At 44.8% G+C, this 16,191-nt stretch overlaps 1 protein-coding gene across 1 annotated transcript; it reads left to right on the top strand.

The window, feature by feature from the left end:
- Positions 1 to 8,734: 8,734 nt before the first annotated feature.
- On the top strand, positions 8,735 to 15,649 carry LOC136515629 (uncharacterized). The gene is made up of 4 exons (XM_066509162.1): positions 8,735 to 11,486; positions 11,649 to 11,741; positions 12,177 to 12,828; positions 15,607 to 15,649. The coding sequence occupies exons 1-4, from the start codon at positions 8,831 to 8,833 to the stop codon at positions 15,647 to 15,649; spliced, it is 3,444 nt and encodes a 1,147-aa protein (XP_066365259.1). The 5' UTR covers positions 8,735 to 8,830.
- The last annotated feature ends 542 nt before the right edge of the window (positions 15,650 to 16,191 follow it).

The following is a 16,191-nucleotide window of genomic DNA, read 5'->3' as shown; positions in this document are numbered from 1 at the left end:
TTCTGAGCCTATGGTATGTTCGGAACAAACCGTGCACCTAACTTACGTCAAGGTTAGCACTATCTCCAAACGGACTAAGAACGAGCTTCCACTTGAGCCTCATCACCTAGGAGTACCATCAGGTGCGTCCAAAATGATTTTCGAGCCTATGGTATGTTCGGTGCAAACCGTGCACCTATCTTGCATCAAGGTTAGCACTATCTCTAAATAGACCGAAACGAGCTTGCACTTGTGCCTCATCACCTAGGAGTACCATTGGGTGCATCCAAAACTATTTCTGAGCCTATGGTATGTTTGGCAAAAATCGTGCACCTAACTTATGTCAAGGTTAGCACTATCTCCAAACGGACTGAGAACGAGCTTCCACTTGAGTCTCCGCCACCTAGGAGTACCGTCAGGTGCGTCCAAAATGATTTCCGAGCCTATGGTACGTTCGACGCAAACCGTGCACCTATCTTGCGTCAAGATTAGCACTATCTCTAAATAGACCGAAACGAGCTTGCACTTGTGCCTCATCACCTAGGAGTACCATTGGGTGCATCCAAAACTATTTCTAAGCCTATGGTATGTTTGGCGAAAATCGTGCACTTATCTTGCACTGACACTAACACCGTCTCCAAACGCACTGAATTGAGATTCCATAGGACCCACATCACCTAGGGGTACCATCAGGTGTGTCCAAAACAATTTCTGAGCCTATGGTACGTTCGGAACAAACCGTGCACCTAACTTACATCAAGGTTCCATCAGGTGCTAAGAACAAACCGTGCACCTAACTTACAAACCGTGAGCCTATGGTACGTTCGGAACAAACGGACTAAGAACAAGCTTCCACTTGAGCCTCGTCGCCTAGGAGTACCATCAGGTGCGTCCAATATGATTTCTAAGCATATCGTATGTTCGGCGTAAACCGTGCACCCATCTCGCGTCAAGGTTAGCACTATCTCCAAACGGACTGAGAATGAGCTTCCACTTGAGCCTTGTCACCAAGGAGTACCATCAGGTGTGTCTGAAATAATTTCTGAGCCTATGGTACGTTCGGCGCAAACTATGCAGCTATCTTGTGTCAAGATTAGCACTATCTCTAAACACACCGAAATGAGCTTGCACTTGAGCCTTGTCTCCTACGAGTACCATCGTGTGCGTCCAAAAAGGTTTCTGAGCCTAGGGTATGTTTGGCGCAAACCGTGCACCTATCTACTTCAAGATTAGCACTATCTCTAAACGGACCGAAACTAGCTTGCACTTGAACCTCGTCACCTAGGAGTACCATTGGGTGTGTCCAAAACGATCTCTGAGCCCATGGTTCGTTTGACGTAAACCGTGCACCTATCTTGCACCGACACTAACACCGTCTCCTAACGCACCGAAACTAGCTTGCACATGAGCCTCATCACCTAGGAGTACCTTCAGGTGTGTCCAAAATGATCTCTGAGCCTATGGTACGTTTGACGCAAACCATGCACCTATCTTGCACCGACACTAACACCATCTCCAAACGCATGGAATCGAGATTCCACAAGACCCATGTCACCTAGGTGTACCATCAGCTCCGTCCAAAATGATTTCTGAGCCTATGGTACGTTCGGCACAAACCGTGCACCTAACTTATGTCAAGGTTAGCACTATCTCCAAACAGACTGAGAATGAGCTTCCACTTGAGCCTCCATCACTTAGGAGTACCATCAGGTGCGTCCAAAACGATTTCTGAGCCTATGGTACGTTCGACGCAAACCGTGCACCTATCTTGCATCAAGATTAGCACTATCTCTAAATAGACCGAAACAAGCTTGCACTTAAGCCTCGTCACCTAGGAGTACCACCAGGTGCGTCCAAAATGATTTCCGACCCTATGGTATGTTCGGCGCAAACCGTACACTTATCTGTGTCAAGATTAGCACAATCTCTAAACGTACCAAAATGAGCTTGCACTTGAGCCTCGTCACCTAGGAGTACCATCGGGTGTGTCCAAAATGATCTTTGAGACTATGGTATGTTTGGCACAAACTGTGCCCCTATATTGTACTAACACTAACACCATCTCCAAAGGCACCGAAATGAGATTTGACACGATCCATGTCACCTAGGATTACCATAAGGTGTGTCCAAAATGATTTCCGAGCCAATGGTACGTCCGCTAACCGTACACCTATCTTGCGTCAAGGTTAGCACTATCTCCAAATGGACTGAGAACGAGCTTCCACTTGAGCCATGTCACCTAGGAGTACCATCAGGTGTGTCTAAAATAATTTCCGAGCCTATGGTACGTTCAGCGCAAACTGTGCACTTATCTTGCGTCAAGATTAGCACTATCTCTAAATGCACCGAAACGAGCTTGCACTTGAGCCTCGTCTCCTAGGAGTACCATTAGGTGTGTCCAAAATGATCTCTAAGCCTATGGTACGTTTGACGCAAACTGTGCACCTATCTTGCACCGACACTAACACCGTCTCCAAACACACAGAATCGAGATTCCACAGGAGCCATGTCACCTAGGAGTACCATCAGCTTCGTCCAAAATGATTTCTGAGCCTATGGTACGTTCAGCACAAACCGTGCACCTAACTGACGTCAAGGTTAGCACTATCGCCAAATGGACTGAGAACGAGCTTTTGAGCCTCGTCACCTAGGAGTACCATCAGGTGTGTCTAAAACGATTTCCGAGCCTATGGTACGTGCGGCCCAAACCATGCACCTATCTTACATCTAGATTAACACTATCTCTAAATAGACCAAAACGAGCCTACACTTGAGCCTCGTCACCTAGGAGTTCCATCGGGTGAGTCCAAAATGGTTTCTGAGCCTATGGTACGTTTGGCGCAAACTGTGCACCTATCTTGCACCGACACTAACACCATCTCCAAACGCACCGAATTGAGATTCCACTGGACCCACATCACCTAGGAGTACCATCGGGTGCTTCCAAAACGATTTCTGAGCCTATGGTATGTTCGGAACAAACTGTGCACCTAACTTCCATCAAGGTTAGCACTATCTCCAAACGGACTGAGAACAAGCTTCCACTTGAGCCTCATCACCTAGGAGTACCATCAGGTGTGTCCAAAATGATTTCCGGGGCTATGGTATGTTCGGCGCAAACCGTGCACCTATCTTGCGTCAAGGTTAGCACTATCTCCAAATGGACTAAGAACAAGCTTCCACTTGAGCCTTGTCACCTAGGAGTACCATCAGGTGTGTCTAAAATAATTTCCGAGCCTATGGTACGTTCAGCGCAAACTGTGCAGCTATCTTGCGTCATGATTAGCACTATCTCTAAACACACCGAAATGAGCTTGCACTTGAGCCTTGTCTCCTACGAGTACCATCGTGTGCGTCCAAAAAGGTTTCTGAGCCTAGGGTATGTTTGGCGCAAACCGTGCACCAATCTATGTTAAGATTAGCACTATCTCTAAACGGACCGAAACTAGCTTGCACTTGAGCCTCGTCACCAAGGAGTACCATTGGGTGTGTCCAAAACAATCTCTGAGCCTATGGTTCGTTTGACGTAAACCATGCACCTATCTTGCACCGACACTAACACCGTCTCCTAACACACCGAAACTAGCTTGCACATGAGCCTCATCACCTAGGAGTACCTTCAGGTGTGTCCAAAACGATCTCTGAGCCTACGGTATGTTTGACGCAAACCATGCACCTATCTTGCACCGACACTAACACCGTCTCCAAACGCATGGAATCGAGATTCCACAGGACCCATGTCACCTAGGTGCACCATCAGCTCCGTCCAAAATGATTTCTGAGCCTATGGTACATTCGGCACAAATCATGCACCTAACTTATGTCAAGGTTAGCACTATCTCCAAACAGACTGAGAACGAGCTTCCACTTGAGCCTCCGTCACTTAGGAGTACCATCAGGTGCGTCCAAAATGATTTCCGAGCCTATGGTACGTTCGACGCAAACCGTGCACCTATCTTGTGTAAAGATTATCACTATCTCTAAATAGACCAAAACGAGCTTGCACTTGAGCCTCGTCACCTAGGAGTACCATCAGGTGTGTCCAAAATGATTTCCGACCCTATGGTACGTTCGGCGCAAACCGTACACTTATCCGCGTCAAGATTAGCACAATCTCTAAACGTACCGAAATGAGCTTGCACTTGAGCCTCGTCACCTAGGAGTACCATCGGGTGTATCCAAAATGATCTTTGAGACTATGGTATGTTTCGCACAAACTATGCCCCTATATTGTACTAGCACTAACACCATCTCTGAAGGCACCGAAACAAGATTCGACACGATCCACGTCACCTAGGAGTACCATAAGGTGCGTCCAAAATGATTTCTGAGCCAATGGTACGTTTGACGCTAACAGAACACGTATCTTGCGTCAAGGTTAGCACTATCTCCAAACGGACTGAGAACGAGCTTCCACTTGAGCCATGTCGCCTAGGAGTACCATCAGGTGTGTCTGAAATAATTTCTGAGCCTATGGTACGTTCGGCGCAAACTATGCACTTATCTTGCGTCAACATTAGCACTATCTCTAAACGCACCGAAATGAGCTTGCACTTGAGCCTCATCTCCTAGGAGTACCATCAGGTGTGTCCAAAACGATCTCTGAGCCTATGGTACGTTTGACACAAACTATGCACCTATCTTGCACCAACACTAACACCATCTCCAAACACATGAAATCGAGATTCCACAGGAGCCATGTCACCTAGGAGTACCATCAGCTCCGTCCAAAATGATTTCTGAGCCTATGGTATGTTCGGCACAAACCGTGCACCTAACTTATGTCAAGGTTAGCACTATCTCCAAATAGACTAAGAACGAGCTTCCACTTGAGCCTCCGTCACCTAGGAGTACCATCAGGTGCATCCAAAATGATTTCCGAGCCTATGATACATTCGACGCAAACCATGCACCCATCTTGCATCAAGATTAGCACTATCTCTAAATAGACCGAAACGAGGTTGCAGTTGTGCCTCATCACCTAGGAGTACCACTGGGTGCGTCCAAAACTGTTTCTGATCCTATGGTATGTTTGGCGCAAACCATGCACCTATCTTGCACCGACACTAACACCGTCTTCAAACGCACCGAATTGAAATTCCACATGACGCACGTCACCTAGGACTACCATCAGGTGCGTCCAAAATGGTTTCGGAGCCTATGGTATGTTTGGTGCAAACCGTGCACCTGTCTTGCACTGACACTAACACCATCTCCAAATGGACCAAAACGAGATTCGACATGACCCACGTCACCTAGGGGTTTCATCGGGTGCGTCCAAAATGATTTCTGAGCCTATGGTATGTTTGGCACAAACCGTGCACCTAACTTACGTCAAGGTTAGCACTATCACCAAACGGACTGAGAATGAGCTTCCACTTGAGCCTCGTCACCTAGGAGTACCATCAGGTGTGTCCAAAATGATTTCTGAGCCTATGGTACGTTCAGCGCAAACCGTGCACCTATCTTACATCAAGATTAGCACTATCTCTAAATAGACCGAAACGAGCCTACACTTGAGCCTCGTCACCTAGGAGTACCATCGGGTGAGTCCAAATTGGTTTCTGAGCCTATGGTACGTTTGGCGCAAACCGTGCACCTATCTTGAACCGACACTAACACTGTCTCCAAATGCACCGAATTGAGATTCCACTGGACCCACGTCACCTAGGAGTACCATTAGGTGCGTCCAAAATGATTTCTGAGGCTATGGTACGTTCGGCACAAACCGTGCACCTAACTTACGTCAAGGTTAGCACTATCTCCAAACAGACTGAGAACGAGCTTCCACTTGAGCCTCGTCACCTAGGAGTACCATCAGGTGCGTCCAAAACGATTTTCGAGCCTATGGTATGTTCGGTGCAAACCGTGCACCTATCTTGCATCAAGGTTAGCACTATCTCCAAATGGACTGAGAACGAGCTTCCACTAGAGCCTTGTCACCTAGGAGTACCATTAGGTGTGTCTAAAATAACTTCTGAGCCTATCGTACGTTCGGCGCAAACTATGCACCTATCTTACGTCAAGATTAGCACTATCTCTAAATGCACCGAAACAAGCTTGCACTTGAGCCTCGTCTCCTACGAGTACCATCGTGTGCGTCCAAAAAGGTTTCTGAGCCTAGGGTATGTTTGGCGCAAACCGTGCACCTATCTTGCACCGACACTAACACCGTCTTCAAACGCACCGAATTGAAATTCCACATGACCCACGTCACCTAGTGATATGAAACCACTAGGGTGAATCTCGATCTTTCGATGAGAGAAGGTGGATAACTCAATTTGGGGATGGAGACAATGTTGACGGCCCGACTACAACCATCCAAGGATGCCGTGCCTTAGCAACCAATACACCACCTCCAATGGCATCGCGATCTTGTGGAGCACGATCAACCAAACCACTAGGGTAATTCCTGCAAACAATTGAGGAACAAGCAAGAACAAGTAGAACAAGCAACTCAATTGCAAGCAGTCTTGTGGAGCACGATCAACCAAACCACTAGGGTACTTCCTGCAAGCAATCGAGACACAAGCAAGAACAAGTAGAACAAGCAACTCAATTGCAAATATGAAGATGCAAAACCAATCTGAACTCACAAAGTTGGGGTTCTGAATAAAGTAGAATGGATGGTCTAGTCAACACACGCGTCTACAAGGAAGTAGCAATGGCTAAACTTTCAACAAAACAAAACCCAATCTGTTTGTGGTGGCTCTAATCCTTATTAATACCAAGGGGAATGACCAAGGGGTGTTGGGGTCGTTCTCCAACCCTAGGACATGTCCCTAATGAACCCAACTTGATACATGGGCCATCGGCCCAAAATAGGGTGACGCAGCACCAAAGGCAGAAAAGGTCCCGACGTTGAAACAATGATTGCGGAAGCATCAGATAAGATGTTGATGAGGACATCCCTTCCATTGATACAACCACACCTGCTGCACAACAAGGTCCGATGACAAGGGCTCGAGCACAACAACTTAATTATCAGGTAAAGTCGTTCCTCGCTGTTCATACAAACTCGTCTCAGAATTGGATGCTACTAAATCATGGTGATGATTGTCTTATTCTTAGGAATGTTGGTCAAGACCCCATTGCCTCATGTTTAGACCCCATGATGAGGATGGAGCAGCCGAACAAGTGGGAATCATCATTAATGGGGCGCTCAGCTCATCTCGAGACAGCAGGAAACACTCCATCAAAAGTACCATAACTCCTTGATACGAGATCCAATGAAGCTGGTTTTTGACTTGTTGGAAAGAGCGCGTCGTCCTCTTTCACATGGGTCCAACCCCACTATCAGAATCTACCGAATCTGTGCGCAGCAAGCCAAAGGACGCACAGACCTACAGCCCATTGAGGGACGCCCAGATTAGGGTTTCCCACTCCCCCTTGTGCTCTCCTCCTTATAAATAGAGCCAGCAGCCATCAGAATGAGGTTGGGTTTTGTTTAGATGCAAGATAGCTGCTGCTTCTTCCTTGTAAACGCGTGTGTCGACTAGACCACCCGATTTGCTTGTTTCAAGACCCCAACTTGTGATTCAGATTCGGCCTTTGGCTTAAATCCGTGAGTTATTTGCTTGTTCATCTTGTTCTTGCTTGTTCTCGGTTGCTTGCAGGTTCATGGTGTTCTTGGCACGGCAAGAACATCACAATCGGAGCCGGTGTACCTGTTGCTAAGGCGCAGCAACCTTGTGGTCGTTGTAGTCGGACAGCCAACGTCGAATCCACCCCAAATCGAGTTTATCCACACTCACCAAAAGATCAGGAACAACCCCTTGTCCCATCATGTGGTAATCAGAGCAAGGTTCTTTGGTGAGTGATTTACCGTTCATTACTTTACCTATAGTCCAGAAATATAAAAATAGGATAGAACTGAAATTCCAAACACAAGTTTGAGCCTTGCTGATCTGCTTAGTTCTTTGCTTGTTGAGTTTGTGGTTTACATCGTGGTGTCAAGTGCTGGTTCTTAGGTTCTAATCCTTTAGAGTTTCGAGTTCTTGTCACGTTTCAGTCACCACACAATCCGTTGTTGCCTTTCCCCCCACTTCAGCCGCTGCAATCTCCACCAATACCACCACAACCAGCAGCAAAAGCACCGCTGTTTTTCTCGACCTTTTCGCTGAAACCCTCACCACCATCACCTTCAGCCGTGCCTACACAAACACTACCTTATGCACCTGTCGTTTTGGTGCAAATCTGAGTACACTCAGTTCTGAAAATAAGAGAGTTCAAATTGCATATTTGTACTACTTGTTGCAATCCTTATCCCTAGTAAAAGAAAGTCTATGCTACTTGCTGCATTCTTGTTATAATCATATTGCAAAAGTTCAGTTTGTGCTACTTGTCGAAAAGAAAAGAAAAGAAAAGAAAAGAAAAGAAAAGAAAAGAAAAGAAAAAGAAAATAGAAAAGAAAAAGAAAGGAAAAGGAGGAAAGAAAGAAAGAAAGAAAAAAAAGAAGGGTTAAGTTGATGCTATTTACTCTCATCATTTCCATTGTTTGCTACTGTCCGGTGACAACATTTGTGTCTAGGCTCGCGTCTCTAGCACGGGTTAGCCTAGGACCAGCACGGTACTATCTTTGAACACTTATTCAACTTGCATTGACTAACGTGGTTCCAGCTGTACCTTGATTTTTTTAAGCCACCTACAGCTCCACAAATTATCTACAACGTCACAGGGTTCTACTTGCTACTACTTGTGTTGTTCTTGTCGTCGCCAACACCATCTGCATAGCAAGGTAAGGACTTGTAAGAACTCGGTTGCACATGCTGAGAGAATGAAAATTGTTGCCACCTAATTCAGTTAGTTGGTAGGACATATTTTCTTGTGATTCCCTTGCTACATACTAACCATGGCAGGAGAAGGTGAAAGGACCCCTCCACAATCACCTCGATCAAAAGCCTTGCTGCAACACTTTGAACGCAAAGTGAGGCTCCATGCTGAACACCTTGATGAGGATGTTCGTGTCACCAATGAGCGCCTTGGTCAATTGGAGACGGCTCAGATTGAGACCAACACCAAGTTGGCTTCCTTGGAAGGCACTCTTGGTTCTGTTAATACATCTCTTGTAGGTGTCTTGGAGCGATTGGAGAGGATGGAACAGAATCGCTGTGATGGTTTCGAACGACGCAATCACAACAACAACAACACCATGGGCAGTGCTGCTGGTCATGATGAAGAAGAATATGCAGCGGACACTGAGCTTGATGAGGAGCTGAATGGTCATCGACGCATCGAACAACATCGCCGCCGCCATGAGACAGGTCCTCGTCGACCACAGCAAGAGGTACGTGCCGATGACTCATTTGGCAAGATTAAATTCACCATACCTGCTTTTGATGGGAGGTATAATCCTGATATGTACCTTAGTTGGGAATTAGCTGTTGATCAGAAATTTACTTGCCATGATTTCCCTGAGGACAAACGTGTTAGGGCTGCAACTAGTGAGTTTACTGACTTTGCCTCTGTTTGGTGGTCTGAATACCATCGTAAGAACCCAAATAACACACCAACTTGGGATGCTTTGAAACGGGTCATGCGGGCCAGATTTGTTCCTTCTTATTATTCCCGTGATCTTTTACATAAGTTGCAACAATTGAGGCAAGGATCCAAATCTGTAGAAGAATACTATCAAGAGCTACAAATGGGTATGCTTCGTTGCAGGCTAGAGGAAAATGAGGATGGTGCCATAGCTAGATTTATGGGTGGGCTGAACCGGGAGATTCAGGATATTCTAGCTTATAAGGAATATAATTCTGTCAATCGTTTATTTCACCTTGCTTGTAAAGCTGAACGAGAAGTGCAGGGACGACGAGCTAGCATGAGGGCTAACATTCCTGCAGGTCGTGCTAGCCCGTGGACACCCTCCAATACTGCTGCACCGTCAACGCGTGCACCCCCACAATCTTCCTCGACCATCAAGCCACGCTCCTCTACAACAAATTCTGTACCATGCCCAAGTGAACCAACTAGAGGAGCAACGGCTACATCTGCCAAGAGTTCATCCTCGGTGGTATCCACGGGGAGAACAAGGGATATTCAGTGCCTACGCTGCAAAGGATATGGCCACGTACGCAAGGACTGCCCAAGCACACGTGTGATGGTTGTGCGAGCTGATGGTGGGTATTCCTCTGCTAGTGATTTTGATGAAGAAACATATGCTTTGCTTGCTGCTAACAATGTAGCGGAAGGAGATGATTTCCAACAAGACGAAGAGCACATTGGGGCTGAAGCTGCTGAGCACTATGAGAGCCTCGTGGTGCAGCGGGTGCTAAGTGCCCAAATGGAGAGGGCTGAGCAAAATCAGCGCCACACTTTGTTTCAAACCAAGTGTGTGATCAAGGAACGCTCTTGCCGTGTGATCATAGATGGAGGAAGCTGCAACAACTTGGCAAGTGCTGAAATGGTGAAGAAGCTTGTGTTGAGCACAAAACCACACCCGCAGCCTTACTACATTCAGTGGCTTAACAGCAGCGGCAAGGTGAAGGTAACACGATTGGTAAGGGTAGAGTTTGCCATTGGTTCTTATCATGATTCCATTGACTGCGATGTTGTGCCTATGCAAGCATGCTCTATGTTGTTAGGTAGACCATGGCAGTTTGATAAAGATTCCTTGCACTTTGGTAAAACAAATCAATACTCTTTTGTGCATAATGACAAGAAGATTGTGTTGCACCCCATGTCCCCTGAGGCTATTCTAAGAGATGAACTTGCTAGAGCTAGCAAACTTAAGAATCAGGCTGTTGCTAGTGAAAATCAGATTGTCGCTAATGAACTTGAGAAACATAAGAAGAAGTCTAGCAAATCTGTTCATCATAATAAAAATGAGATCAAGCTGAAAGGCTCTTGTTACTTTGCCACCAAATCTGATTTGGATGAGATTGATGCTAGTACTACTGTTTGCTATGCTTTGGTTTGCAAAGAAACTTTATTTTCACTCGAAGATACATCTATTTCTTTGCCTCCTGCTGTCACTAATCTTTTGCAGGAGTATGCCGATGTTTTTCCAAAGGAGGTACCACCGGGGCTGCCACCAATTCGAGGGATTGAACACCAGATTGACCTCATCCCTGGGGCTTCCTTGCCTAATCGTGCGCCGTATAGGACCAACCCGGATGAGACAAAAGAGATTCAGAGACAAGTACAAGAATTGCTCAACAAAGGTTATGTGCGTGAGTCTCTTAGCCCTTGTGCCGTTCCCGTGCTTTTAGTTCCTAAGAAGGATGGATCATGGCGCATGTGTGTTGATTGTAGAGCGATAAACAACATCACAATCAGATATCGTCATCCTATTCCAAGGTTAGATGATATGCTTGATGAATTGAGTGGCTCAATTGTGTTCTCTAAAATTGATTTGCGTAGTGGTTACCACCAGATTCGTATGAAGCTAGGAGATGAATGGAAAACAGCGTTTAAAACTAAGTTTGGTTTATATGAATGGCTTGTCATGCCCTTTGGATTGACTAATGCACCCAGCACTTTCATGAGATTAATGAACGAGGTTTTACGCTCTTTTATTGGCAGATTCGTGGTGGTATACTTTGATGACATCTTGATATATAGTAGATCATTAGAGGAACATCTTGATCATTTGCGTGCCGTTTTCAATGCTCTACGGGATGCACACTTGTTTGGCAATCTTGAGAAGTGCACCTTTTGCACAGATCGAGTTTCTTTTCTTGGATATGTTGTGACACCGCAGGGAATCGAAGTTGATCAAGCCAAGGTTGAGGCCATACACAGCTGGCCTGTTCCCTGCACGGTCACACAAGTGCGGAGTTTTCTAGGACTTGCTAGTTTCTACCATCGATTTGTGAAGGACTTCAGCACCATTGCAGCCCCGCTGCATGAACTCACCAAGAAGGGTGCAACCTTCACTTGGGCTGCAACCCAACAGGATGCTTTCAACACGCTCAAAGATAAGTTAACTCATGCACCTTTACTCCAACTTCCTGATTTCAACAAAACCTTTGAGCTTGAATGTGATGCTAGTGGAATTGGGTTGGGTGGTGTGCTGTTACAAGAGGGGAAACCTGTGGCGTATTTCAGTGAAAAGTTGAGTGGCCCTAGTTTGAACTATTCTACTTATGATAAGGAATTGCTTGCTCTAGTTCGGACTTTGGAAACATGGCAGCATTATTTGTGGCCCAAAGAGTTTGTCATACATTCTGATCATGAATCTTTGAAACACATCCGTAGTCAAGCAAAACTGAACCGTAGACATGCCAAGTGGGTTGAATTCATCGAGTCCTTTCCTTATGTCATCAAACACAAAAAGGGGAAGGAAAATATAATTGCTGATGCTTTGTCTAGACGTTACACCATGCTTTCACAACTTGACTTTAAAATCTTTGGTTTGGAAACTATTAAGGAACAATATGCACATGACAATGATTTCAAAGATGTATTGCTGAATTGCCAAGAGGGGAAAACATGGAACAGATTCATCCTTACCGACGGGTTTGTCTTTAGAGCTAACAAGCTATGCATTCCAGCTAGCTCTGTGCGTTTGTTATTGTTGCAGGAAGCGCATGGAGGAGGACTCATGGGACATTTTGGTGTGAAAAAGACAGAGGACATCCTTGCTGGTCATTTCTTTTGGCCCAAGATGAGGAGAGACGTGGAGAGGTTCGTTGCTCGCTGCACAACATGCCAGAAAGCTAAGTCACACCTTAATCCTCATGGTTTATACATGCCTCTTCCTGTTCCAAGTGCACCGTGGGAAGATATTTCAATGGACTTTGTTTTAGGACTGCCTAGAACAAAGAAGGGGAGGGATAGTGTGTTTGTTGTTGTGGACAGATTTTCTAAAATGGCACATTTCATACCATGTCATAAGAGCGATGATGCTACACATGTTGCTGATTTGTTCTTTCGTGAGATTGTTCGATTGCACGGTGTGCCTAACACCATTGTTTCTGATCGGGATGCAAATTTCTTAGTCATTTTTGGAGAACTTTGTGGGCTAAGCTAGGGACTAAGCTTTTATTTTCCACTACTTGTCATCCCCAAACTGATGGACAAACTGAGGTTGTCAATAGAACATTATCTACTTTGCTTAGGGCTGTTTTGAAAAAGAACATAAAAATGTGGGAAGAGTGCTTGCCTCATGTTGAGTTTGCTTATAATCGTTCACAGCATTCTACCACTAAGAAAAGCCCTTTTGAGATTGTTTATGGGTTTGTGCCACGTGCTCCTATTGATTTGTTACCTCTTCCGACCTCGGAGCGAGTGAACTTTGATGCTAAACAACGTGCTGAACTGATCTTAAAATTGCATGAAACCACTAAAGAGAAAATAGAGTGCATGAACGCAAAGTATAAACTAGCTGGTAGCAAAGGGAAGAAACATGTCATTTTTGAACCTGGTGATCTAGTTTGGCTCCATTTGAGAAAAGATAGGTTCCCTGATTTGCGAAAGTCTAAGTTGCTGCCGAGAGCCGATGGTCCTTTTAAAGTGTTAGAAAGGATTAATGATAATGCGTACAAACTTGAGCTACCTGCAGCTTTTGGGGTTAGCCCCACTTTTAACATTGCAGATTTGAAACCATATTTGGGAGAAGAGGATGAACTAGAGTCGAGGACGACTCAAATGCAAGAAGGGGAGGATGATGAGGACATCCCTTCCATTGATACAACCACACCTGCTGCACAACAAGGTCCGATGACAAGAGCTCGAGCACAACAACTTAATTATCAGGTAAAGTCGTTCCTCGCTGTTCATACAAACTCGTCTCAGAATTGGATGCTACTAAATCATGGTGATGATTGTCTTATTCTTAGGAATGTTGGTCAAGACCCCATTGCCTCATGTTTAGACCCCATGATGAGGATGGAGCAGCCGAACAAGTGGGAATCATCATTAATGGGGCGCTCAGCTCATCTCGAGACAGCAGGAAACACTCCATCAAAAGTACCATAACTCCTTGATACGAGATCCAATGAAGCTGGTTTTTGACTTGTTGGAAAGAGCGCGTCGTCCTCTTTCACATGGGTCCAACCCCACTATCAGAATCTACCGAATCTGTGCGCAGCAAGCCAAAGGACGCACAGACCTACAGCCCATTGAGGGACGCCCAGATTAGGGTTTCCCACTCCCCCTTGTGCTCTCCTCCTTATAAATAGAGCCAGCAGCCATCAGAATGAGGTTGGGTTTTGTTTAGATGCAAGATAGCTGCTGCTTCTTCCTTGTAAACGCGTGTGTCGACTAGACCACCCGATTTGCTTGTTTCAAGACCCCAACTTGTGATTCAGATTCGGCCTTTGGCTTAAATCCGTGAGTTATTTGCTTGTTCATCTTGTTCTTGCTTGTTCTCGGTTGCTTGCAGGTTCATGGTGTTCTTGGCACGGCAAGAACATCACAATCGGAGCCGGTGTACCTGTTGCTAAGGCGCAGCAACCTTGTGGTCGTTGTAGTCGGACAGCCAACGTCGAATCCACCCCAAATCGAGTTTATCCACACTCACCAAAAGATCAGGAACAACCCCTTGTCCCATCAGATGTAGCCATGAGTCCAGATCCGTTGGATAATAGACTTGATAAGCTTTCCAAAAAGTGCTAGAACGTCCCAATCAGAGTCCGTATGAAGTCGTGGCGACCGTCGCAATTTGGGACTATTTTGTAGTCCGAATTCAACTTCCAAAACATGTTGGACTTGGACTCTTTTCTGTCCTTGGAACCAAAGTGACGTGGTGGCCTAGCGGAGGACATTAGGAATACTTGGATTTGGTCCCCAATCAACTTCATTAACCTTCCATGCTTTCCATATGCAATCAAACATTCCCTTGATCCATGTAAGTAATTCTGAAAATGAGAATGAACACATTTTATGGTGGAGCACCAATTCATCAAATGCATCAATGATAAGCCTCATATAGAATGGTTGCACCTTTGGTATAGAAGTGGTTGGCATGGTCATATTTGAGCCAATGATGTCCTCATCAGTCTCCCCTTCTTGACAGCAAACTGTCCTAGGTTTGACCTTTGTTGGAGGATGTGTTGTAGGTAAAAGTGAACCGTGCTCCCCTTCTTGATATTTATCCTGTTGCATATGGGAAAAACTAGAAAAACTTTGCAAGACATCATTAGTGTTAGTGCAGCCCTCAATTTGATTATGGTATTGTGGCCCAAAAGGATATTTCAGATTAGAGCAAATATAAACTTTATGCACCAAATTTTCTTTTGTTGTCATATTTGCCAATTGCATGAAGCGAACAATGATTAAAACTTGGCAAAACAGAATCAAATTTAAGTTTCTCTTTTAGACAATTTAGATTACACAGAATATCAAATTCAATATAACCCAAAGTATTTAAAGAGGACAACAAATTCAATTCATCTTGTGCACATGTAATAGGATGAAAAAGCTTATCTTCAGCACATTTATATGGTTCCAAACCAAAAGTATCACACTTATTCGCTACTTGTGGCATAGGAGTAAAAGAATCATCAGCACACAACTCCTCTTTATCACAAGGAACAACGAGTAATTCATTTTGTGACAAAGGAAAATCAGTAGTGGGTTCCACTATTTGTTGCTCTTCATTAGCATGCAGAGTGGACAAATTTTGGACATTATAGGTCACATCACTCTGGCAAGTACTCACAGATAATAGAATCTCTTTTTCAGCATTGAGAGCAAGACAAAACAATTGACCAATATGGCAATATGATTTGCTAATTAACAAGGTTCGAATTTCAGAATTGAGCCCTCTCATGAACCTACTCATAACATCTTCCATGCATTCATCCAATCCACCAAACATGATACAAATCTTAAAATCATGGTAGTATTGTTTCACAGTCTTACTACCCTGCTTCAATTTGTCTAATTTTGCAAGCAAATAATCAACATAATATGCAGGAATGAATGAATCTCTAAAAAGAATTTTGAAGTCTTCCCAAGATTCTAGAACTTTCTTGTGCCTACAAATGTGTTTCCATTCTAGCAAAGCAAATTCAGTCAAAACATTGGAGGCAATATAAATCTTTTGTTTCTCAGATAGGTCATGCTCATCAAATTCATTATCTACTTTTAGCCCCCAATCAATGTAAGCTTTAGGATCAAACTTACCCTCATATAACGGCAAGTGTTGAATGACATCCTGAATATGAGGGTCTAATTTCAACAGCTCAAAAATCTTCGTATCACCTGCCATGATTAGTAGAAAACAAGAAACATAAAAATAATATGTATCCTCCAATCAACTACTAG

This window comes from Miscanthus floridulus, chromosome 17, assembly GCF_019320115.1.
Source record: "Miscanthus floridulus cultivar M001 chromosome 17, ASM1932011v1, whole genome shotgun sequence".
Lineage (NCBI taxonomy): Eukaryota > Viridiplantae > Streptophyta > Magnoliopsida > Poales > Poaceae > Miscanthus > Miscanthus floridulus.
Note: the sequence above shows the minus strand (reverse complement) of the source record. Positions and strands in the feature narration are given on the sequence as shown.

Coding starts and splice junctions, on each gene's coding strand:
- LOC136515629 (XM_066509162.1), top strand. CDS start 8,831: ATGGCAGGAGAAGGTGAAAGGACCCCTCCACAATCACCTCGATCAAAA. Junction 11,487..11,648: donor ATTAATGAACGAGGTTTTAC/GCTCTTTTATTG, acceptor GCACAGATCGAG/TTTCTTTTCTTGGATATGTT. Junction 11,742..12,176: donor CTGGCCTGTTCCCTGCACGG/TCACACAAGTGC, acceptor AACACATCCGTA/GTCAAGCAAAACTGAACCGT.